This window comes from Diadema antillarum, unplaced genomic scaffold (assembly GCF_040938485.1).
Source record: "Diadema antillarum isolate AM-2024a unplaced genomic scaffold, OU_Dant_1.0 seq00000973_RagTag, whole genome shotgun sequence".
Classification (NCBI taxonomy): domain Eukaryota; kingdom Metazoa; phylum Echinodermata; class Echinoidea; order Diadematoida; family Diadematidae; genus Diadema; species Diadema antillarum.
The window spans coordinates 167626-195201 of record NW_027271815.1 but is presented as its reverse complement, the minus strand read 5'-3'; the positions used below and the strand labels follow the sequence as shown (position 1 = coordinate 195201).

At 38.8% G+C, this 27576-nt stretch overlaps 1 protein-coding gene across 1 annotated transcript; it reads right to left on the bottom strand.

Moving 5' to 3' along the window:
* Positions 1-4374: 4374 nt before the first annotated feature.
* Positions 4375-18032, bottom strand: LOC139742015 (tektin-3-like). Its single transcript, XM_071652576.1, has 6 exons — positions 16840-18032; positions 14164-14234; positions 10010-10153; positions 6602-6824; positions 5926-6080; positions 4375-4968 (listed from the first exon to the last, which is right to left on the bottom strand). The coding sequence occupies exons 1-6, from the start codon at positions 17533-17535 to the stop codon at positions 4746-4748; spliced, it is 1512 nt and encodes a 503-aa protein (XP_071508677.1). The 5' UTR covers positions 17536-18032; the 3' UTR covers positions 4375-4745.
* Between the last annotated feature and the right edge of the window lie 9544 nt (positions 18033-27576).

The window sequence follows — 27576 nt, the reverse complement described above, 5'->3', positions numbered from 1 at the left end:
TTGAAAGAAAAAGTCGTGTAACATCGCGGGGCATAGCTTTCTGCGATGGCAACATAGTGAGCGGAATTTCGGGGAGGGGGCCTCTCAGTCCCCCTACCCACCCACCCCCCCCCCGTATCTTACATGTCTTGAGATGGGTTTTTATTTTCATGTTTTATTCTATCTCCTGTAAAAGAGTGATGTGGTTGGCGTATGCTATAAAAGCTGCTTTTGTGTGTGATGAAGTATGATATTTGTTAACGAGACACATAACGCATCCAAAATACTGCTACCATTCTTTCCACAAAATACATACACAGTATAACATAAGTAACGTAATCCCACACTAACACAAGCAGTTGCGTACATAATTTCAATTTTCTGCTTTAATGCCAATATGTGACATGCTACAAGACGGGGAATAATTCACAATCTTGTAATTTGCGTGAACAATGATTCTAAAATGCATTGCCCAATTTAGCGTGTGTGCGGAATGGCTGCACAAAATAATGACCCCCAAGGTATTTTCTTCAAAAGCGAGTTCTATCCGCGTTTACACTCGACATTTTTGATAACCAATTTTGCAACTTAGTCTTAACAATTAAAGAAACAATTATGCGTTTTGCCAGGCCCAGTTTAATGTTTCCAGGTATCTTGAATATGAGACCGTTCTGAAGCATCTCAGTTATGAATCTTAAAAGGACAACGTTAAATCTCGGAGGCCTGGCGGAACCATGATACGTTTTAATGTATGAATAACATGTGGCACTTTACACAGGAATACTGGTCAAAAGCCTCGAGCCGGTCAACTTTGATCTTATTGCCAAGAACATGAAGAATAATGATGCCAATAAGATAGCGTGCTTTATTCGGAACTTGTATATGCAATATTCCAATGTCACCTGATCTGATCGGTCATGGAACCAATGAGCACCGAGGTTGCTAGTGATTTGCTTGGAGATACGTCAATCCATGATGGATTACCTCTCTTCCCCTGTCGTTAAGCCAGTCGCTTAATACGCGATTCATTTCTTGTTATATAACACTCCTTTATATAGAGCAAGGGCAATACAATGTCATTAAGATAAGCGGTTTTTTTTTCTTCTTTGTCCATCGTTTTTCTTACGAAGTAAAGCATACCTACACACACTGACATACACACAGATTTACATTGTGTTACGATAATATTTTGCTCCGTCCTTCTTGCTTGTCTTTGTTTGTTATATCCATGTATTATCATACAAATGATGCACAGGACAGAGTGGATCGGTGAGAATTGGATGCGCGAGTTCAACTTTGGAACTATTAAACCAACGAGCGCAGGGAGAAGGTAGAAGTAGAATTTAAAGAAAAAATGTAAATATGAATGTAGACAAAATTATGAGATACAGCCATTCCATTTTTCTTAAGTTACAACGATACACTGTAATGGGATAAAGTGAATGTGGAAGAAAGGCCAACAGGCAAGAATGCACACAATTCAAATAGACTGAACTGAATAGATGAAACTTTGAAATGAAAATAATTATACAATCCAAAATATCACAGTGAAAAGAAAAAAAAAGATAAGTGAAACGCGTAGATGCTTTCTCATGTTGATTCAATTCGAATATTCAAAGTGCAAAGTTGTTTTCCTATAAATGAAATTGAAATTGGTATTTGGGACAAATTGAACGTCTATCCAGCTGGCGCGAAATTGAATGTCAACTATGAGCCGTTAAATTGAAAGAATATCTCTCTAAATTGAATGAAATTAAATCTAGAAGGAATAACATGAAATGAAATAGAATACTCAAAGAATTAAAATGAACCGTGAGAGTAGAGCAGTGACCAAAATCGCTTGAATCTGAATGCCTTGTCATTAATTCGAATGCAAATCTCATGAAATTGGGCGGGAAAACCTAGAATATAATAAGGTCTTATTTACCCAGGGTAGCTTCTTCAGTGTTGATCATTGATATTATCAAAGAATGAGATACGATGTCTGAAGACATTTTCACCCAGCACTTAAACAGTATACTTATAGACATTAACAAAGCACCTCAAGTTTTATGCAGATGTGGTTACATTTTGGTGTTTAGTAAATATTAGTGGTGACTGTGTAAAGTCTAACATTTCTTGTTAAAAAAAAATGTTGTATTGGTTGTGAAGTATCATTTTCATATTTGTAAAGTTAGGGGTGCATCTATCTTTCCGACTGCACATAATTTTGCCATTGACTGATTGATACACTGTATTAAACTGTATGAAACTGTATTTTAAAAAAAAAATGAGAAAAGTTTCCTGTGTAGTACGTAGGCCTAGATTTTGAGATTAAGACTGCAGAAAAATAAAGAATATGAATAAAATGTGAAAGGATTACTGATTATCTTCACAAGTGTTTCTTGTTATGTAGCAAGTATAATTGTATCACTGAAAAGATCACTGAAAGTAGTGTATCTTTATTTGATGATGACTTTACTTTATCCTATTCTAACATGGTGTTTACTAATATGTGCGTTTGCATTCAAACTCTTCATATATATAATTATATATATATATATATAATTATATATTCTTGATTTCCTTATATATTTTTTAATATATATATATATAATTATATATTCTTTATATTCCTTATATATTCTTTGATATATATGTATATATATATATATATATATATATATATATATATACATATGCATACATAGCAACAGAGTTTTTCCTTCTAGTGTGTCGCAAGCGAATGACAATGCTCATGCCCATTTTCCTCCAATGTAAACTCGAACCGTGTATACGGCCAGAAAGCTGTTGAAATCATGCTATCTACCCTGATAACTTTGTTCCTTATATTTCACCAACGCCTTTACTCGTGAAAACAATCTATAAGAATTATTGTCTCTATGAGAATGAATAAACGCGCAGAGAAACGGACAAGTGTTTTATAGTGAATATTAAGCTTTTGTTTTTATTTTTCACACGTGATTATTTTACACGCACTCGTGAACAAACACAAAGCATACCGAGTGAAGCATGTTTTTTAAAGAATTGCATAGTTAATTCTGAACACTAACATATCATAATGTTATGGCATGCAAAAGGCAATAATTACATTTCATTCATAAATCTGCAAAGACTATATAACATCGCTTTCACCCTACTGTACAAAGCGATAGAATCTTCCTCGCATTATATACAACTCCAAATACTGCTTTTAGTTTTAATGATCCATTTTGTTCCTTATATGCTTTCTATGATGGTAACTTGTTCAATCTCATATTCTCTTTCCGTTTCAAGTTTTTGGCTGTCTCCCAGAAACAAAAAATGAAATTATTGCCACTGTCGATATACAATGAAATAATCATTGAGGCACAGCAAATGTCAGGCAACAGACATGTAGAAAAATTTAAATCATATTTATCATTGACAATCGCAATAATCGAAATTTTCTTCTTTTCATGCCGATCAACTTCATAAACGACATGATCAATTTACATGGCGACATGAATATGTTACATTCTGAAGGCAATATAAGCGTCAGGAAAATAAAATTACTGATAAAATCATCCAGATATGATAGGATTATGATATCTAGACTACTAATGCACAACAATGTTGGACGGATGCACTGTTCTTCATATCAAGTTAGAGCAAGAAAAATCAATGAACTAAGGCTTAATATGCAAAAAAAAAAAAAAACAACCGCAGAATACAAATGCAGAAACCCTTCTAGATAAAGGATACAGGATTTGCATTTGAATTCCTTATAATGCCTTTGACAATATTTAGGTTATATACATATGGTGATATTGCATACTGCAATGTTAATTCTTCGGGTCCCCCTACAGTGGTTTCCTACTCTAGACCTACATAACTGAAGTGTAATTAACTGATCTAATCAATACAGGGGTGCTATAGTTACTGAAATTTATGAAATAAATAATGTGTGCGTGCAAGACGATCCTTTGATTTTAAAAAAATCGAGATGCCTTCATTAAAAGCACTTGAGTCCCGAATATAAAGGGAAAAAAGATGATGATGACAATAAATGAATGAATAGATACAGTTACAGTAAGATAATGGTAGGCATTATAAATGGCGACAGAGGGCGCCACACCAGTGGTCACAGTTGAAACCCTTGCACAAACGCTAACTCCACATAGATTTACTCAGTATTGAGTAGACTGCAAGTAGAACTGCAGAGACATGTACTTATCAAAGCTTAAGATAGACTTGCTTTGACCCCTTCACAGAACGTTAACTGCAGAAATCCGATCTGGGGTTATTTTAAGCTCATTTCACGTATACGTACGCAAAGCAAGCAGACAAATATGGCAACAACATTTTGCCCATATGAGGTCTATCGAATTCAGAAAATAAAAAGCAACATCTTCACAATGTTATATAGTAATGACGATAAAGCAAATCCGTATGTGCTCTGCCGTCAACATGGTCGTTGCCTACATGGGTCAGTTGCTGTAGATTTTCTGCAACATCATTAAAGAGGTAAGCAAATTACTGGCAGAGAAAAGATGTTAAACACAATCTCTTAAAATTGGGCATTTTGAAAGCAACGGAAGATAATGTACATGTAAGTTCGGCACAGAAACCGGGACATGTCACGGTCTGAAACGTGTTGAAGAAACGTAAAAACACAGCCAGCAAGCACAGTATTGAGAAAATATTGACTGATTCGCTTTCCGAAGGAGTCAAACGCGTAGCAGTTCTTATAATCAGCTGAATTCGACCCGCGTGTCCATTTGACGCTGGGGTATCGCGTCCCGGCTTCACTGGCCGCGGTAACCGGCGAGCTTCGCTGTCGTGGGATAGGTCTTGCGGACACCCATGCACTTCTCCTTGTCGACGTAGAGGGAGTTGTTCTTGACTCCCAGGTCGTGCTCCAACGTCGTCTTGGTACGGACAAGCTCTTGCAGAGCGCTCTCCGCGGCGCGCAGACGGTTCTGGAGAATGTCGACTGTCTCGTAGATTTCGCCAACTTCGCGTACCAACCTGAAGAATGGAATGAAAGGACAAAATGATGAGTTCAAACATAATCATTCAGTGAGGATTTTGTTTTTATGTTTACTTGGACCTCCGAACATAACACCGTCTTCTACCTTCATAATATTACAGAATCGATGTTTCCTGTTATTTTGATAAGTGATGGACATGTTCACATATCAAAACATGAATGCATAAAGTTGTATTATCAATTCTATCTAAATCTGAACCATAAAAAAAGAAAGATGGACAGAGACAAATGCGTTTTTGGCAAGGGTTTGTCGGAAGTGTGACTCGCTGGGTTAAATGTACAAACTGGAGGTCAAGGAATTAATTCGTTCGAGGAGGCTATTCCTTACCCCGTTGTCTGCTCCCAAATCACAACAAATCTCATAGTCTGTGGCTGCTTGGGGGAATCTTTGTTTGTTTCCTTGTTCTACTCGATGTCCGCAGGCCAAATGTCATAGTATTTGTAGCAAGGTTTGTGGTTTGGATTGCACAATAAAGCTAGATCAATTTGTTCTTTTCATTTTGACAAGTAAAACAAAGGGCCAAGGTTGACCAGAGACATGCGTATTGTTGTGAGAATTGATGTAGTTGATGCTAGATAGTTGAACGTGAGGTGATTGAACACGACACGAGAACATGCATGAAATCACAACTATACTTATAACCACAGAGATCTCTTTAGTGGGTGAGGTGTCCTAGGTGATTCTGGGATGATAACAACATGAGGGGAATAACAACAACAAAAACGATAGTTACAATATCAAAACCATACCGAAAGAGTGAAATGGAAAGTTTTAACTTCATGAGTCAATAGACCACAATGCGTTTGCGCGACATGGCCACGGATTAGACGAGTTTCATATCGGAGAGGTGTGATCAGAGCAGGTAGGTGGATGAGTCTCTCTTTCCACCTCCCTGGTCAGAGCGTTGCTAAGGGACAGGGATGTGGCGGCTTACCTGTGCTGTGGTTGATCGCGGCAGAGCTCCACGTTGGGTCTCCTGGTCCTGTTCTCCAGACGGGTCTGAGCCACCTGCATGGGAGCCTCCTTGTCCTTGATGGACTTTCGCAGGAGCTCGATGTTGTTCTCCATCTCGTTGATTTCTTGCAGCACCTGCCGAGGATAGCGAACAGGAAAGGTTAGAGGACATCCATAGAGTAAAGCATCGGTTCTTAAGGTCTTTATTCCACAACCAAAATATTTAAGGTGTAACACCGGGTTTGGTTCAGACTTCTACGTCACTTTATAGAAACATATATTATATAATAAAATAGTTTGTCTCTTGTATTCAAACACGTGAAAATGCTTTGATAATACCCCCATATGCCTCCCAACTGTTGCCATCTTTCGACTGAGACTGCTGATGCAAGATAACTTCTTTTCTTGGTGTATAATCTCTGCAATGAATCTTCCTGTCATTTTACTACAGATACAATTTGTTTCATGGCCGTTATCGAATCAATACACAGCATTCTAAATCCGATTCGTTAAGAAAACATGCAGCCGAATAAAAAAAAACATGCTGTATGTTCCCTTTCCTAATTTCTGTTTCTTTTGAGAGGGACTGCGGAAAATGACACGATTTTGCTTTCACATCGATCATTAAAAATGGCGGAAAAGGAACAAACACTTACTCTGGCCAGATGTGCCTGGATGTTGTTCCTCGCGTCCATAGTCTCGGCGATGCGGCCGCTGAAGGCGACGTTGACGGTGTTGTACTGTGTCCACATCTCGTTCGACGTCTCATGCAGGGAGCCGTCGATGTCGCTGCGCAGGCCCTTGGAGGAATTCCTCTCTCGCTGGGACCGCAGGATGTTGTCGTTGCTGAACTTGGCCCAGCTCTCGGGGATCGTGACCCTGTGTGGGCAGAGAGGGCGCGATTAGTTTTTTTTTTTCGGAATTCTCAATGTTAACAAACTTTAAAATTACATGCACATATTTCTAAAGCTACATAGGTAAATACAGATTGTATGCTAGGTATAAGCAAGGTAAAGGTTTGTTTACAACATAAATCATGAATTACTCTGTCTGAATTGGTTATCTCATCTTTCAAGGCATATAAATATAATGCCACGCTCTTAGCTTTTCCGTTTCTGCAGGAACGCGACATGACGTTCGATTCCCTCTACAGGTAGTTTGTTTCGATTCTCATGTCCTCCCTTATACTAATACAGTACCTGAAGTCCTTTACATGTATATTTGTAATTGCAAACATTTGCCAGTTTGATTGTATTCGTATTCGGATTAGACCAGTATTTCGTTCGTTTTGCTCGTTGTTTAATTGGTTTACTTTTAATTTATTTTTGCTATGCTTTTCCTAACAATTGTGTAAGGCTTGCCTTGCTGGATGTATCATCTTTCAATGTCTATTTCCTGGACGTTTGCCTGTTATTTCCGTGTGGTTCAGAATTTATGCTTCACGCGAAAGTCTACCATGTTTACGTGTATTACCCACATTATTTTCGACAAAGTAATGTACAATTGATTGTAATATGTTGCTGTGCATTCAACTACACAATTTCACTAAAGAACAGCCTATTATCAAAGTGGTATTTAAGGGTCAGTTTCGTTCAAACTCAATTCATTTGTTGGATGTAAGAAAAAAAGAGAGACAATTACCGTATTAAAACTTTCACAAGAAAATAAAATCAGAAGATGGGGGGGGGGGGACAAGAATGAGTGCTTTTCTCAGAAAGACAAACTATTGACAAAAGAAATGAACGAGTACTCGCCTCATGCAACTGTCATGGATTTCTTTGATAATAGTCTGAAAATCTTTATGTTGTAAGCACTGCCCGTCAGTTATCAAAACAGCGTGCAATGCACAATTGCAACAAACGAAGCCAAAATGTAATTTGCAGTGTGTCCAATTATCTGGTCGGTCTGCTGTTTAATGATTGATGGAATTTTGTCATTTGTATGAGAAGAATTCGTGAGTGTATACCTCTCCGAACCACCATTTCACTCGACCGCTATGTTAATGAATTGCGCTTTCTCGATCAATTCATTTCAATAGAAATGCCAATTTCCCCCGTTACCGTAGTAATATCAATTGTGCCCGGATGGTAATGAAACTGTTTAGTTATTGAAATTATTGACCATGGATCACTGTCGTAGAAACCTGCTAGCGATTCGGAGCCGAAGAATCGTTTCTGTTCCGCGGATCAATCTACTCTGTTGCCCAGCAGCGGTAGTCAAGGTAACGCAAAGTTCCACACACTGCGTTCTAGCATGAGCGACAATGATTGCTACTGTAGACAGAGGGACGGAATATTCTTAAAGATCCTTTTCTCACTTGGACGATTTTATTTGGTTTTCTGGACGACTCAAATAGAAGTGAATTCCTCTTGAACGCCAATGTTTGTTTAAGAAGGATGTTAAATTTGCAGAGCCGTGCTAAGGCCCTTCGTAAATAACGCAACCCTAACGTCTCAAGTCTTTCTTTTTTTCGAGGTCCTTAGCGGAAAGAAAAATATTTGTCAGAACTCCTGTCTTTCTGAGGTTTTGAAAACTGACAGTGTCTTGAATTCAGAAGCGCTCATTTTTGGAGGTCATAAGAAGAAAGGGATCATTGGAGCTTGAAAGTATGATTCATGTGGAAATCATATCATGGCACTAGAAGGTAGAACTTCCATATCATGTATGGCCAGAATGCTGGTAGATATAAAACGTATAGAAGTAAATTTTTGCTAAAAGTATCGTATTTTGTCTTGTTTTGTGTTCTTTTTTTCACTGGAAAATTTGTAATATTTCATTTTATTTTGCCTGTCCTTCTTTCTTTCTACCAATTTATCTACCTAGTTATCCATTAATCTATCTATCTGTCTTCCTATTTCTATCTTTATTATTCCCTTTCCTCCTCTATTGTCTTTGATCACTCTCACGCATTCTAAAATGATAATACCATGAACTTATTCAAACACACATTTTTTCCTGATATCTATAATGTGTAGTAAGATCCCTTTTCTGGAAAAACTTTAAACATTTCAGTCGCTGACGATCCAGATGGCATGGTGTCGATTTGCCCCTATGCAAGTGACAGTCGTGCCACTCCTTGCATGACAAAAGCTTGTAATCGATCGTCTGTGCAAATGCACTATCATCCTTTCTAAGACATTTTTACAATGCTACATTCCCTCAATTTGTGTTATCGGAAGAGCGTGCAGCCGGCGTCACTAACAGTCACTTCTGCAGTCAACAAAGGTATCGGTACATTTTGTCCTGTATCGCACCGGTCGATACACAACGCGAAATCGATCGATAGAGAGAAAGTAGGGTGGCTAAACTACCTGTGCCGGCAGGCAGCGGGAGCACACGTACGTAACTACGGCAGTTGCTATGGACACCGCGTCCGCCTTGAGTCGACGTAAGCCGTGCCCTACATGTGTAAGCCTTCTATAACTCACCTTACTTTTTCTGCGCTGTATATTCTATTGCTATAAGACCTACAGCAGAAACAGTATACTTAGTACTCTGGAACATTGTAAGTGGCACAAGAGTTTTGTTTCGTGATTTCGTGAACTCGCTTAAAGTGTGACTTTTGTGAAGCAGTTAATCTGGGTTAATTTTGTCATGGAATTTCGGTTGTTTGCCTCGCTCTTTCCCACAAAATGTATGAGCCAACACGCTTTGAGAATATTCTTCTTAGAGATAAATTACGAGGAAGGTAGTTGAACCACGTGTTGTTCCGTCCGTTTGATTTGTGGTTAGTATTCGTTTTGTTGCTGTTACTTTAATGGGTTAGACTTTCAGATATTGTATTAAATATTACGCTTTCATATGCAATCGCGGAAGGAAGAAACATCTATGACCAAAATGATATTCATCACTCAGAGTTTAGTCCTATAATGCCACTTGAGCGGTACCCCCCCCCCCCCCGCCCCTCCATCATGCAACAACTGATATTTTTCCTTAATTTTCGTGTTGCTGTTGTTTCCTGTCAAAAGAGAAAATCACAGATTCACTGTCATCCACATGAATCCAAACTACTAGAAAAGAACAAAATATCCGAGGAACGGGGAAAATGACGTAATGATACTCACGTCTGGTCGACGCCCTCAACGCCGCGGAAAAAGCCGAGCCCCTGAGAAGTGTTGGCCAGCTGGTGACACCTGTTATCAATGGACAGTGCGCGGAACTTGTCGGTCAGATCCTTCTCCAGTTCGTGCTGGGCAGCTCGGTCCATGCTGGAATATAATCGAAAAATAATAGAAGAATAGATAATATTACTAACTAAATATACATTCATACTAGCATGATAAAAATTCCTATTTATCTCATGTCTCACGGATGTATAATCCAGAGTCAAGCATACAGATCTTTACACCTACATACTCTGAAGCAGATATATGCTTGCTTATGATAATTGTCATTGAAAGGTTGACGAAGAAGCAGCAAATAAAACAACGAAAACAAAACATTTTACAGAAAAATTTAAGGGCTTTCTTGAAAGTGCAATTTCATACGATATATCCAAATTATCTACGATATATTCAAATTATTTCTAATAGACAAAGAAAAAAAAAGGAAAACACAATGGTATAAGCTACATCGAAATTGGACATAATACAAGAAACAATTCTTGATTCTTTCATTTTCATATTGTAGTCTCCCTTGAATTCAGCATGTAGTGATATTGGCCACTCGACACGCGAAAAATGAGAAGTTGTCCTAACTCTCAACCCTCCCATTCCTTCGTACAAAAAAAAAAATGTTGACGTATAAATCGAGTTTTTGGCGTAAAATTTAACATCTACAGTCACTTTCTCCTCAAAGTTATCGTCGGTAGACAATTGCAAGACAATAATGATTTGATGTCAAAGATGCAACCTAAACTATACTGTAATCTTATTCCAGACAGCTTCAATCCATGTACAGTTAACTGCAGCTTCGAGATCTATCGAACACCTTTATTTCGGGGTAGTCGACCTCAGTTTCCAAACCAAATGCAATGAATCTTCTCTTTTATAATACTCTCTCTCTCATCTCTTGGTTCTGCACTGAAATCATCCGGCAGCGTGAAACATAATGTTTAAAGACGCTGGTTGCTTAACTGTAACCAACAAAGTGTAGGCTTCTCCGATTTTAAACTTTGGCGGTGTAAATGTCTGGCCAAACAAGCGCGCATGTCAGGGTTGTTAATGAGCACAACATCTAAACGAAATCAAACCCAGACAACGATAGCAACATTTATAAACATGATAAATACGTTTAGGAGCTCGCTTAAAGATAATGTTTTGTAAAGGGAGCTCCAAGCACGCGCTACCCGAGAGAAGAATTGAAAACATCGACGGCTCATATAGCTCGGTCGGTAAACTGTGCATTCGTCAAGGGTCAAAGGTTAAGACTTCGGCATCTCTCGTTCCTCTAAAAATAAAACAGGTGTCTACTCTGTCACCATGCGACACCTACAGCAATGAACTTAGGACACAAGCGTTCATGTATAGGAGGCTGTGTGAGCGGCAGCGCGAATATTCACCAAACATCATCATTCTACATTTACTTTTTAATTGGTTTACTTCTAGTTCTTGTTTACGCGTGCCCGAGCGATGAGGATTTTTCGAGGTTGTCGTGGTTGTGAACTGACAAAAGATAACGTGACCAGTGTCGCCATAGCGAATCACTTACAAGTGGTCATTTGTCCGCCGTTTCATTCGTCACTTGACAATATAGAGAGATATATTTCAACATTCCAAAATCTCAGAGTGGAGTTTGGATTTTGGGAGCAAACATCAAAAAGGCTTCATAATAATACGCACGTTCCTCTTTTGTCAGAGTGGAATTTGTACCCAAACAAACTTCATCTTTTGACCCAAGTGTTTGCTCGGGCGAAAAGGCGTAATCGCTTGTTTGATTACGGCCACGCACGAGTGTTCGATTTACTGCCCGCAATATTATTCAGTCAGTTTTGATGCCTTCGTTGTCAGGGGGCATGACTACCAGTTTTGTCTCTTCCTCTGGTATACATCTTCTCACTATTCTGTCACTGCCTGTCAATGTTGTTGCTAGGGCAACAAAGGAGCGTCTCAAGGGTCTCGAATTCAAGGCAACACCGGAGAGAACATCCGATTCATGAATAAAGTAGGAATGGTTAGCAATGAATGTTCCATTAGACATCTCAACTTCCTTTTAAACTTGTCAGCTATCTCAACTAGACTAGGATTGAAGCGGAAATACAAGATGTTAAATATTTACAATTGGGAAACATCACAAATGTTGTGAACAATTACTTCAAATTAAGTTCACGAGAATATATCATGACCGTTCCATATCTTCCTTTAGGTCAGTGTGCATATTGGCCCTCGATGCGATCAAAGTTCGGAAATATTCTTCGGTAAATATGGTATGAAACAACTGCTGGCATTATTCACCATGACGACGTGATTACTGAAACTTGGTCAGTACACAGGTTGAGAGAAATAAACCCACGCCATTGCAAACAAACACATTTCAAAGTCAGACATGATTTTCAAGTTACCCTATTTGGTCAAGTGTTAATGAGATGATGTTTACCAAAGAGTCATAAATTTGTCTTGTTATCTTCAAATCGCTCATCTGGTCCAGCGCCGTAACAAATTCGGAATGGATTGAACACAATAACTCACGTGAAAGATTCATCTCATTTGAGTGATATTCCTTTTCTTTTTTCGTTCTCTCTCCTTCGTATTATTATATCTCGTCTCAGCACCTTGTTTTGCGGAATTTCTGCTCGTCTTGTTAAGGTATTTCACTTTATTTTCGCTCTTTCATTTCACTGTCCCCAATTTAGGATATCTCTGACTTTTAAATGCTAACCCACATGTTTGAAGGGTCTTAAATCTGTTAAGTCGTTGACAATACTTGAGTATTATTGCCTGGACATCATAAAACTTTGTTTACCACAGCGCGTCAGCGCGTCCGTCACGGGTCTACAGTTCTTACGAAGCATGAACCATGAAGAGGTAAAGGAAAGAAAACTGGGGGGGGGGGGGGAGGAGGGAGGTGGAACTTCTCCGGAAACCCGGATGTCGCCATCTTTCCATTCATTCTCTGTGACTGTGAATGATTGCGTGACAGAGACAAGAGCTTTATAGCGTACTGACGTCAGCTCCCAAGCAACTGGTCAATGAATTGAATCACTTCCCTCTTTTATTCGGTATAAACTATCGAGATACGACGTACGGTGTAAAAATTCTAATCCTTTGACACATAGCATATCTTACTGTACATGATGTAAGAAAAGAGATATAGGCCTAGATCCTCAGAGATTTCATTCTTTGGAAGACATGAAAACATGGTAAAAAGAAAAATGCTAGGAGAGCACTGTTTTTATTCAGTTTCTATTCCAAACCCCACGGTTTGACACGCGTCAACGTCTGAACCGTGTTATTTCACTGCCATAATATGAGATACTCCTGTATAAGATGCCTCTTACTTTTGTTTTCTTTTTCTTTTCTTCTTTTTTTTTTTGGGGGGGGGGGGGGGACCTTGAGAGCCAGAGTTCCACTATATACTGTTCTATAGTGTTGTAAATGAAGGCATGGACTCTCGGAAAGAAATACACTAGCTAAAACGAATGCTGACCCTCAAGCATATACAAAAGGTATCTTGTCTTGTCGAGCGTTTTGTAGCGAATATAAACAGGGAAAACAGAGCATACATTCCATTCATGTCTGCATGCGTTCGAATGCTGCGATTTCCTCGCCGCTGGCTGAAATCTGGTCACAATGTGTCGCCATGTTTGCTTAAAATGTCGGCAGGTGGGCGCAAACACCTGCTAATCAAACTTTCATGAATGTGCAATTATCGTCTGGGTGTGGTTGCCATGGCGACGGTCTACGGCATAAGAGTCGTAGCCAGACCAGACAAGCCTGCCTTATTTTGTAGTATTCGTATACAACGCCGAAGGGGTTTTTTAACAATGGATGATGAAACATACATGACGACTCGTCACGTTTGTTATGACTACTGGGAAACAAGTGACGGAAGTTCTGAGGACTTTTCTGTCGCTGCTATAACTTATCATTTCTCATCGATAATTAGAGCAACAACAACAAAAAAAAAAACATTTTCTGCGAAGATTTCCATGTTGATTCCATCAAAGATAGTGGCATTGTATTGATCGATATTATTCCTTATAGTCTTACTCTAAAACTTATGAACGGTGAAGATAATAAATCTAATGGCAGAGATGTAAAGATGCTCCGATGATCCTTACCTAAGCTGCGTGTTGGCACGATCAATCATCTTCCTCAGGTGAGCCTGGCATTTCTGGATTGTGTTCACTTCCTGTGAATGCAAAAAGTAATTAAGAAATGCAACATATTTAGCAAGAGAAGAGAAAACTAGAAACGGGCTGAAAATTACATGAATGAGAGATTTCAAAATAAGGAGACAACAACCTGAATAAGATAGAAAGAAAATGACTAAGATTTTATACACGAAAAAGTCACGTTCTTTGTCTTTTGCAAGTGATATTTAGAGAATTGATGATATCTCTTGTACATGACATATTGTATATCATGAAATGACAATTTTCATGAGACCTGTTTCGAATGTATTTCTCCTCTTTTCTCGTTCATCTGAAATCAGGCTTCTCTTTAAGCTACGACTATGTCTTCCACATTCTACAATGTATGTTAGACTAGGACAGTGCTATGACCCCCCCCCCAAAAAAAAAAAAGAAAAGAAAAGAAAAAACAACTCAAAACAACATCCTTATTAGCGTTTTACAGAGATTATATTCATGCATGCAGGAATGATAAATCTTATTACTGACGCGACTGATGAGGCATTTCTATATGGGATGTGCTTTTCGTTTACTTTTTTTTGTTTTGACTTGAAGAGGGGTTTATAGGGATATTAAACTGAAAAAGATCCATGAAGATGTCATGCTATAGCTGTTGTTTTGTACCTTTGTCACATGTCAACGCATGTTACTACTTTTATCATTCTCTGAAATTGTGCATGTATTTTTGTTCACCAAGATTTAGTTTAGTCTGTTCGCAAGTTCTTATTTGAAATTCACCACTTTGAGATTTGTCCGTTCAGCGTGCATTGATATGATGCCAGACAAAATTCTGCCTCCTGATTTAGAAATTGTTGTTGATATCTGAACCTTAAAAGTCATATATCAACCAGATGGTATAGAAAATCATTTTACGATAAAACCCCACATTGTCTTGATTAGTTTTGATGTGATACGATAAGTACAAGTAACTTGGCTGGCGTTCATGTTAATCTATCGCGACCATCGCTCCACCCTGTTCATGTGACACCGGCCAAACAGTGCTCCTAGAATTTTATGAATGAAACGCGACGTCACCCGCGGACTCGCCAATGAGAGTTGTCTTTCCGCCTTGCACATGTAAGCCGACTTGACAACAAAAACATTATCCCTATCGATTTTTGTGTTTGGGAGTGAGAGACAATTCACCCATGACACGCTGTCCATTGTTATTCATACCATGGATGCACAATAGCCACTCCCACCGGGGCATTGTCATCACCATGACGACCGTCATGCGCATTTAGGTCAGCGCGAATCTTCAACTCGTAGCAGACGACACGGAGTACAATAACAATGTCATAACTCCGTCCTACGTTATATTTCCTTGTTTTTTAGATTTATTTTATTATGGGCGCTTTACAAAAATAAAATGACAACTAATAGGTGAAAAAGATATAAATTGAAGCTATGTATAGTGACATCATCAACAAAGAATGATCACAGAAAAAAATGTCGAAGGAACGAATGTATTCTTGATATTATGTTTTTATAAAGTCCTTTGTTTCCATGGGACATTGTATCGAATAAAATCATGACATAATAATGACAAAGGTGCTAAGTGATCTGTCCTCGTAATCTCTCTTTTCCTACTCTACGGATGGGATAAGACTCCTCAAAACTGAGGTACACTAGCTAATTTTCTTCGTTCGGAGCCATAAAAATAGTTTTCAAGTGGGGCAGTGGAGTTAAAGCTGTTGACAGGATGGCGTTGAGAACGGCGGTAATGCCTGGAGTGTTTTTTGTGAGCAGAAAGGTACACCGGTCAACAAAGAAACCCATCTTGAGCATCTCAAGTGGGATTCAGCTAGATGAGTTTTCTCTGCACTGCCCAGGTTTCCTTTTCTGCCTTTTCTACCAACAGGATTTGATAAACAGCACGTGTCTATGTGGAGTCGGAGATGTTCAAGGGGAGTGGAAAGGCAGTCGGTTTTTTTCATTTCTTCTCTTGTAGAGTATGCCAAAATGAGCTTCTCAATAAATTACTAAGCGTTGTCGTTGTTGTTGTTGTTATTGTTTATCCAACTGCAACGTTCACGATGGTCTTGAAGAGGTCATTCAACGGATCACACTCTGTGTACATGTACGTTAAGGTCTCATTGAGGGGTTGTAGGTGTTATTTCCGACTTCATCGCCCCTTTTTAAATAAGTTTAGACAATATTCCATTGGTCATTTGCTTTGATAATAAAACCAAATACATCAATCTTTGTGAGCCTGTCTAAAAACTCCGTTATATGACTTGCCCTGACTTGAGTTTCGCAATTGATCTCTGCAATGCCGATTCGTTCACAAATGATTAATAAACCATCGACTTCAAAATGTTTACATTGTCGTTCAAACTCCAAAGTAATATGAACTTTTGTAAGTAGGGTCTATCTATCAGTTTAGTGTATGTGTCATTACATTCTTCCGTTATCTTCAGGGTGTGTTTTTCTTTGCTTTTGTTTCATGGATTTACTAAACACATGAGTTGTGACAGCCCGCAGGTGAACATAAACATATTGTAGACGTAAACGTGGTAATGCGTTCGGGAAACGTTAGAACGAAGAAGAATTACGAGTTTCGTAGAAATTTTGGCAAAGTTTTTACTGTAAAATGATTATTACCTTGATCAGTTCTTTCTCTACGGCGTCGTTGACGAGGTCGATTCCTTGTCGTTTCTCCCTACTGAAGAGGCATTCCTGAGCGATCTGCAGCGGACCTTCGGTGTTCTTCAGGGCGTTCTCTAACCTCCTCTTCCACTCCGTCACGTCGTTGATCTCCTTGCCCATCTCGTCGAGTTCGTGGACGACCTCGGACTTCCAGAAGTTGATGTCGGCGAGGCGGTCGCCGAGGTTCTTGCTGGAATCCTGCTGGGTCTTCACCGTGCGGGCGTCGGTATCGTGGCAGATTCGGATGTTCTCGTCGCGGAGTCGCTGGGCGGCTCCTCGGGTCATGTCAGAGGTGCGGTAGTTGCTGTTGTTACTCTTGAACCAGTCGTGGGGGGTGTACTTGGAAAAGAGTGCCGTCCGGGCAGAGGGCATGAGAGGAGGGACCTTCATCATAGTGTCGTCGCGGTACAGGGTGCTGGGGTTGATTTCTGGCGCGCTTCGACTCATTGGCATCGACTTTTGGGCCCCGCGGTAGTAGGTGCTCGCCTTCCACGGTAGGTGGAGAGATTGGCTGACTGTGAAAGGTGGGGCGTAGCTCTTGTAAGAGGCCTGCATGGTACTCTCCAGTGGCGGCAGAAAGGTGTTGCCAGTGCCAATCTTGGGGGCTTGGAAGTAGCTGGAAGTCATGGTTTGTCCACTGTATTCCTGCATGGTGCTGGTTTGAAGGGGTTTTTGTGCGAAAGAAAACGCTTCAACTCTGTGGTGAAATGGTACTTGACGGTAACGAGATCAGAAACTGTCCCTCGTGCGAGTGAAACAACTCCAATGAGAAGACAGTGAAGTAAAGTCAGTCAGGTAAACTTCAAACTGTTGTCACAGCAAAATGTTGTCAAAATGATTCGCAGTTAGGACTGGAATATCCACTCTAAAACTTGTCTAAACTGGGCAATACCCCGGCGAAAAGTGGCAGCACTACTCCGCGCGTGTACTCTCCCCGCACGACTGTGGCTTTTATGTTTATAGATACGACGGGGAGCTCGCCGCATGCGATAGTCACGCATGACGGGCCATGGCCTTTGACGGCGTTGCTAAGGACGCCATGTTGGAGCCGGATCGCGGTATCCCGCGCCCCCCTACCAGAAGAGCAACAATAGCTTAGATACCGATGACTCGGTCACAAGGCGAGCGACAATACTCTGAATGAAATGTATCCCGCTGATATCAGCGAATCAAATCGACTAGACTTTGAGAGCGGGGATAGTCTGTAGTTCAGACCCTGTTTGACTGTCATAAAAGCTTGGTCCATTACTTTATACCACAAATATTACTGATAAAACTTTAGTATAATGCACTTCACAAGTGCCCTCATGTGATGATCATTCAATCTACGCCACATTGATAGATTCATATCCTTGATCAGTAAATAATAAAGAGAATAGTCAGGACATTGAAACTGAACCCGTTTTGTAAAGTCGACATCTCATACCGAGTAGATTACTCGATGGATGCACGTTCAAGTGATTCACTAGATATTTTACACTTTCTTTAAGCGATACAGAAAGAATATTATAGAAACTGTATGCTTGCGTTTTTAGTACGTGTTCATTTTGCTTTGTCTTACGATTTATAAATGTATGTGATAGAGCATTATTGACAATTATTAAAAAAATCCCTAAATGACCAAATCTACTTCCTTATCAACAATTCATTTCGTTGATAATGTCTCTATTCACATCAGAGATACCCCAAAACACACACACACACACACACACACACACACACACACACAAACAAACAAACACCTGCACAGGCTAGTCTAACTACGATAGTCTAACTACGAGGTCTGAGGCGTAATGTGAGTTAAGTCGTTCTGCTTCGGGCTTCAAGAATCGATTTTTGTCGTCACATCGGACAATGGAAGAAGTCGCTCAAATGTGTCTTGTGTTGTCGGAACACCACTGGAAAGCGGATTCATTTTGTTAAGGGAGCATAATTATTTGCTCGATCAGCCGTTCCCATTTTGTTGGCAGCAAATGGTCCTAAAGAAGGTCGCAGTATGAACTCAATGAACTGTATCACCTTGAGGCAAAATAAAAATGTATAGTCTCTCCGAATCAATACTGCCGAGGAAAACATTATTTAGCACTCATTCTGCCTAAAAACTACCTGGCACTTTCCAACAGTGGCAAGATCTATGTATGCATGCTATGTTTTACTGATTGGTATGCTCGTGTGTATGATATAAGATTGTTTTTGCTGCTGGATACTATCACTGGTTAAGGTAACACTTTAATCGTATGAGAAAGGCAGTTGAGGGGAGAGCATTTCAAACGAATTCCTCATAACCTTGTGATATCACAAGCACTCCAGACATGCCAGAAGCACAGAATGGCATGTAGCGTAGGAATATTAAACAAGTTCTGTCAAATAGCAATTGAAAAGCAAAGAAAAGTCAAATTACATTCATAATTTTATAACTGCTTGAGTGGCGAAAAACCAGAAAACTCCTCATAGTCATTTCATATCAACATATTCAGTGAAAATCATTACCTCTGTATGAATGAAACACGATTATCGTATCACATACAACATCGACTCATTATGATTATGGAGCTTCTTGTTCACATAAGCCATCGTTTTTAAAGAGTCGATTTGTTTTATAGAGACCATACAATGGTTTGCAAACTGAAAATATGTCGTTATCCTATAATTTCATTGTGGAATATGGCCGAGAAATAACCGATAACCCATTGGGACGGAAGGGGGAGGCGGTGGTCAGGGTTCCCCTTCCCCTTTCCTATAGCTTACTACAATATGATCTCGACAAACCACAAACGTCGGTCTACAAGCAGACATTTATTATACACCTACACATACACCCACGTATACATTAATGAAATGCATGCGGTATGCCATTTACATAAATGATATTTCGATCACCAGTGCTTTCCGCTGACAAAGAGCTTTTCTCCTAACCTCACTGATATCGAAGGTACTTGTATAGGACTATTACATCAATTCATCTAGTTTAAGCCATAGATGGAGTTCATTTTAGTGTATAGTGCCGTGCCAGTCAATTCTAATCCTGTTACGTCTATCCAGTGACAGGCATATAAATCACCGTTGTCACCATTTTTAAGTAGCAACTCTCATTTCTAATTCACTCGAGTGCCTGTCGTAAGTTGAAAGATCTTAGCAAAAGTCTCTGCAGTCGTATCATCTGACAAACGTTGACATCCAGTCAGCAGTTTGTTCTTAAAGTAAGACTTTTTATAGCTCTTACTTTATTCCATTACTATGGACGATCTGACAAGTTGAAAGTCATTGTTTGTTTGCTTTCATTAATTTGTTTTTTTTTCTCTTTTTGTTTTGTTTTATGAACATTTGGTGATTCCTCGTAAAAAGTTGAAATGAATGAAGCACTTTGAGTCTGTACAGAAAAGGCGCTGTATAAATACTGGTTGTTATTCTCCCATTGAGCATGAAGTCTTACATCCATAAGAAAGTTATATAAAACATTGGCCCATGTTTTTTTAATGAAATGAAACGCATTATTTGTTGTTGTTAATATTGCATAATTATTAATACGCTATTTCATCAATTTTCAAGCAAACAACAAACGTGAATATTTAATTATTTCTGATCAAAAAGACATAACTATAGTCGCGTGCCTTTCATTCATTTTCAGCGATGTTGACAAGAGCTTCGTTTACATAGATCCATTTCCAGCATATTTCATCCCGTCGCCTATACGTGAGCATCACGCGCCAATCGTATAACCAAAAATGAATGCGCCCTGGCGTCATAATGGGAACCCAGCCACATGTCACGTCGCACCAATTACCTAAATGAAACTGTCGATCCGCCAGATGCGTCTCGCCTCTTCGTTGTTGCCAAGGCAACGGCGTTGGAAGAGATTTATATGTTCTTTCCATTGGCAAACGCTTGTGTGTTTTAAGAGAGATAAGTGTTTATTACTTCTTTCTCGAGGTAAATGATCCCATAAGAATAAGGATATAATCTTACCAAATAACACCGGCCGAAGGATATTCATAATAATATACCTCATCAGAAGTATAACGGACGCGAAGCAGGGTAATTCTACTGAAAAAAGGTTTTAAAACCGCGCCGTCATTGACAGTCTGTTGGTTTTGAAGGCCTAAATTTCAGATGGTCCATCCGCTAAGTTTAGTTTGTGTGTGTGTGTGTGGGGGGGGGGGGGGGTAAATTTTCCCGGTCACGATTACTCTTTTGAGAAACAGATACAGTTAGAATGTTGTTGGTGAAGTGTCCGTCAAGTTTGCTATAAATGCATACACTTTGATCATTACTTAATGTAATATCATCGGTTAGGTCATGTCGCGCAGGTGTTGTTTTATAATAAAGTCATTAGCGTTTGCTCTCCTATATGCACAGTGTTGAAAGACATAACGCTATCTATTATGTGTGAATATGTATCTATCAAAGTTCTTGATTATGTACACGAGTATTTGCATTGTGTCCACATGTGAGTATCCATGTCAACAACTTATTTTCGTATTTGACTGTTTTCTCTTCGTTTTAGGATCTGAAATATGCAAAACCCCGAAGTAACTGTACAAAATCAATCAGGATGCACCAGCTCCGGAGATTGAGTTGCCTAGTGATGGAAATTGCATGATAAATAATAAATCAACCACCTTTCTATGGCTAGATGTTTTCCGCTTTTCATTAGGACTCAGTATTGTGTAGTGATGACCTTGGCAATGGTACAGTGCCGTTGCTAACTCTGAAATTAATTGCTCACAAGATCTCCACGTATAGCCTGCAGTCAAGGCGATAAGTATAATGTACGTTTTATTCACGGGCAAAGGAGGTTGGTTTAGGAAACCCGATGATACACGATCGCTGAAATACACAACATGGTGTGTTGTGTTTTGATCAGAGAAGATGGATTTTATGGTTAAAAATAATGTCTCGTCATATGCTCAAAACCACTAAAACTTTGTGTAACACAACTGTCTTTAAAAAAAACACCCCAAATTGGTGTTGTCTTGCAATATGTATCGACACAATCCATATACCCTCTATACCCAAGCTAATGTATCCCAATGTTAAGGTATATACTCTATTTTTGCACAATCATAATGATCATTTTGGAACTGGGAACAGAATATATATATTGCTCTAAAACCCGTGTAATAAAATATTGCTATAATCATAAGATCCGCATAATGTAGGACCCTGCAATATAGTTTGGGTCAAAATTATCACGGAAAGCAGGAAAGGGCAAGACGCTAAAAATTACGTGTTCATAATATTGTTATACCAACCTCCTTGGTTCATACTAAGCCACTAATGGTAATGAACAGACAATGTCATAATGTGGGAGGTACATATAGGCCTATCGATTGCGTTAGTGCGGACATGACGATAATGTTAGATTCGTTACTACAGGTATTGTGGCCCCATTGAGTGATTACGCCATGTAGCGTTCTGCATGCTGTGTGCGTTGCTATGAGCGACCGCAGCGCAGGTGGGCGTGGTAATGGTACTGGCGAAGTTTGCTCTTACCAACATCGTATTTGTTTTACGTCGCCAGTGAAGAAGAACTTGTTACAATGTACTGGTAAATTCCGACATGGGAAGATGGCCACTAGACTGAGAGCTTGTAGTCCCCACCAACTGACGGACAAGGAGGATATACCAGTGCCTTTCCTAAAGAGTATTATACCACTATATACCACTGGACTTGCACTTACAGGACCTTAAAGAAAACCCAAACCCCAAGAGCAAAAAGTTATACATTTTTAAAGTTTTGGTGTTGGAACCGCTGGATGAGGAGACTACTAGAGGTTATGACGTATGAGTGGACAACAATATAAAGAAAATATAAAGAAAATTCCACAAAAATTCACTTTTCTAGCATTATGAAAGAGCACTTGACTAACCGCTTTCAGAAAGCACGGAGAATAATTGCTACCCTTAACATTATGTCAGTATCAAGTTGATGGAATGTGCAATTTTCATGAAAAATGCATTTTTGTGGAATTCCCTTTATATTTTCTTTATATTCTATTATAACCCCTAGTAGTCTCCTCATCCAGCGGTTCCAACACCAAAACTTTAAAAATGCGTAACGTTTGCATCGATCGTCCGATTTTCTTCAAACTTTCACTGATGTGTTCTACTAATGTTTCTGCTTCCACTCAATCCACATAGCTCTTTGGGTTTGGGTTCCCTTTAAAGCCCATGTTTTCCGCAGAGAGGAGTGATCAACAAAATGCTCGAGTTATCACTATTGATGCATATGACACATAGTCCAGTTGTATCACAAAAATCTTACAATATAAAAATTGCGCCATAAAGCCACAAATTTATGGAGGTATCACTAATTTTCTCAATAAACCATATAGGTTTATTCTAGAAACGATTTTAATGAAAATATTGTTCACACTTTGTATGTTCAACAATACCTAACATTAGCAACTGATCAACATTTTTACATTGGTTTGTTTAATCCCTGACTCACATTTTAGAACGATTCTGAAGCACTAAAACTGTTTTTCTGTTCGTTTGCAAATGGTAAATGGTGGCTCTAAGATGGAGAATCTACTGTCATATCCACGGAGATACGACCGCTCTGTGACAGCCCTTAGACATTCCTTATCCAATGCTTCAGAAGCATTTATACGGTCGAATATATATACGGTCATTTCATCTCACTGTCGAACTCAGAATTATCACGAAATACCTGTGGTGTTTGTCGTTGTTTGCCTTTTGTGCACGTACATGGCCGTTTGGTTATATTTCTATTGTTGGTGTTTGAAAGTATTTTTGAACATATTGGTAATTTGATATTCGGTTGTGCAAAAATATAATCTAATCAGGTATGTATCTAGTGCAAATGGCATTCATAATATACCTTATATCAACAGAGAGCCTTTGCTATTGGATGAAAATATTAGTCTGGTGTAAGTTTCACGGAATACATTATAGAACATTCAATTCAATGGAGCTTAATGAAAAGCGACTGGAACACGGGTATAACGGCACTCGCTAGCGACTTTTTATAGGCGTAGTGATATGAATGAAGATTGATACGAAAAAAAAAGGTAGATTGCCCGCATCAATAGCGCTCCATCTCTCTCTCTCTCTCTCTCTCTCACCCTCTCCTTCTCCCACCCCTCCTCTCTCTCTCTCTCTCTCTCTCTCTCTCTCTCTCTCTCTCTCTCTCTAGTTCTTACGTACTAATGCGTTCTGAATCAATCACACAAGGTATTATGATAACAAAATGTTGTGTCGTCATGGGGGATAAGCCTGATCCTTTTTTAAATCGAGACTATGCTCATTCTTTTAAAAAATTAGGAGTTGAACACATAAAAAAAATGATACAGAAAGCTACACTTTCACTTAGTCATTTGGTTCGAGAGTTCATCTGTCCATATGCTGTGTTGCTAATACTTGACTACATCACGTATCTGTTGTCCACTGTCAAAACAGTCTCTTGGGATCTAAAAGGATAAGAACTAAATAATGGGGATACAAAGATCACAACCAGATTTGAGGACTCCTAAGTGACATCACACACACACACACACACATACACACACACACAAAAGAGTAAGGGCAGATGAAGAAAGAGGAGAAAAGAAAGCAGAAGCCGTCTGTCAACCGATTATGCGCAATAAGTATTGTTATACTTCTATAGTTCCACATATTATAGTAAGTGGATCTTGCCTCCAGAGGCTCACGTCATGTCGCTCATTCTGAGTGCGCGATCATCTACCGAGGATAAAGCCACTCACTGTCTTTTAACACTCTTATTTAAATTGCTAAGCCTGACTTTGCGTGGTGCTCAATGAGCTGTCGAAAATGTTCAGTTCGAGGAGTAATATGACGAAAGCTTCTTATTTCGTCAAACTATGTAGTCTTAGTTCATTCATTTAGACACGGCTATACTTCGGAGAGTTAGCACGGTGTAAACGGAACATTAATTCTTATTGCCGATTGCTACGATTAGCGAGACGGGTATAGAGATAGATAGATAGATGAATAGATAGATAGATAGATAGATAGATAGATAGATAGATAGATAGATAGATAGATAGATAGATAGATAGATAGATAAATAGATAGATAGATATAGAGAGATAGGTAGTTGGATATATATGCATATATGAAGAGTGTTCGCAAAAACCGATAAGTCCATATTTGCCAAATGGAGATATTTACGATTAAAGGTCAAGAAAAATAAGGAGAATAACAAGAAAATGTTTGCTTCTTTTGACCATAACTTAAAAAATATACCTTTATATGTAGTGACCAACATATCATTTAAAAGGTATTATTTTGTACTTTATGACAGAGACCGTACTTCAAAATCTTCAAAAATGGACTTATCGGTTTTTTGCGAACAAACTCTTCATGTGTATATATCTATACATATATATATATATATATATATATATATATATATATATATGTATGTATATATATGACTTGATTTGATTTAATTACAAAAAAACATATAGGCCTATTCATACATTATTCACAAATATGCACATAGTTTGTGCACGAAATATGTTATTATACATTATTATGTGAATCGTCATAAGCTATGAAAAGCTAGACTGGGACATCCAGTATGGATAACATACATTATGTACATAAACATCATTCAAAAATGTATTATGCACTTTCAATTGATTGATAGATAGGGAAATGAGAGAAGGAGAGAGATAGAAAGAAAGAAAGAAAGAAAGAAAGAAAGGATAGATAGACAGAAAGGAAGAAATAAGTAGAGGGGTACTCTACTTCATGGTGATTAAGGTTATACAAGATTGACAATTATTCTGGTAACATAGAAAGACTCGTTGCTATTATGTACGTGATGTACGTATGACAAAATAAACCTGTGAACCTGGGGCCGGAGAGCAGGCAAGAACAATGCACATTGTATTGCTTAAACATATTTGCAAAGAAGGGTATTCTTCACTTGTCTTCTAAAAGTATGCTTTGTTTGGCACCGTCGTACCCGTACTTCATGAGAAAAGAATTCCAGATGCCAGGACCGGGATGTCGTATGGATCGGTGGGCAAGAACAATTTTTGGATTTTCTAGGTGCACGTTTGTCGAGGTTCTGGTTAAATAACAATGAATAGCCGAATTAAAACGAAACATACATGTTTAACGGGTTGGTGGGAAGTTCGTGGGAATGGAATCTTTACATAAACACAGCACTTTGGAGGTAGATGTTGTGTAATAATGGAGAGTGTACGCAATTGAAAAAAACAATGGGTTGACATGAGGCCTGTAATCCGTGTTCGTGCAAATACGGACAGTTTTTTTTTCTGAAGGAGCAGTGAGTTAAGATATAGTTTAGATATACATATATATATATATATATATATATATATATATATATATATATATATATATATATGTGTGTGTGTGTGTGTGTGTGTGTGTGTATAAGTATTGGAACAAGTTCACTCGGTTGACAGCAGGTTCATCCCTATATATATATATATATATATATATATATATATATATATATATAGGGAGAGAGAGAAAGAGAGGGAGAGGGGGAGGCAGGGGCAGGTAGATAGGAAGGTAGATTATAGTAAATATAGAGGTAAGGAGGGAGAGTAGGAAGAAAAAAAGACTTAAAGGAAGTGATTTCGACATAGCACACTAGGGAAACGAGAAAGTTATGATTTGGTTTATGTCTGAAGAAACTAGTATGAATACAAATACCAACAAATACCAACAAATACCAACAAATACCAACATCAGGCTGGTAAGCTGGCAAAAACTTGAGCTCTCCAACTTTGGGCCAATTTGATGTAGGAGAACATGATGTAAGAAATAATGATTTGGAGTATGAGGTCACGTCGTTGAGTGACATTATGACTCTTCAATTGTCACGTCGGAAAAAAACATAGAGAAGAAAACAACGACTTAGTGACAAAGATGGATTCAAGCAGGTCTCATAGGAAAACCCTATGTTGTTGGTTTTTTTTTTAATACATGAGAAAGAAGGGCAAGATAAGAGAGATATGACACGTGGTTATGTTGCATTTAAGTCGACCGTCTGACAGCGCCTTAAATCCACTGAAAAACTGACAAACAAACGATGTAACACTGTGAGGCACTGTTCTGCCACTTGAAGCATGTTTTGCGTACGGCGGAGTAATCTCGAAATCTCTTCACCGATTGCAGAATTAGCTACACTTCACGTACTTAATCTCAGATGATATACCATGTGAGATATATATTTTATAGTGCATAGACCTCCTTTTTTACCTTTTGCTTTCGTAAAAATGTTCTCCCTTATTTCTTTCTTTTCTCTCCCTCTGTATTCAAAATCTCAAATCCTTGAGTGCCCCCCCCCCCTTACGCCGTTTTGTACGTTGTACAGGAGCTCAAGTGTCAACGATGATGGCGCTGTTTGCCACAACCATAAAGTCAGGACTGCTCGTGGAGTACCAGTACTCGCTCTACTCTGTCAAAATACTCTGTAACTTGTTGACGATACAGTGACACTGACAATAATACTGATTATCGATTTAATATTCACCAATTTTCGACTTAATCATCTGAATCAATTCATCATCACTATGTCAATTTCCGGTAACCTTTATAGAACTGAACATCTTTAAACCGTGCGGATACTTCTGACAGATGCATGAGATTGGGAACCAGGAGAAACTTGCGATTGCAAACTACTGATATTCATAAAATTTCCAGAAACCCATTCATGCTCTAAGC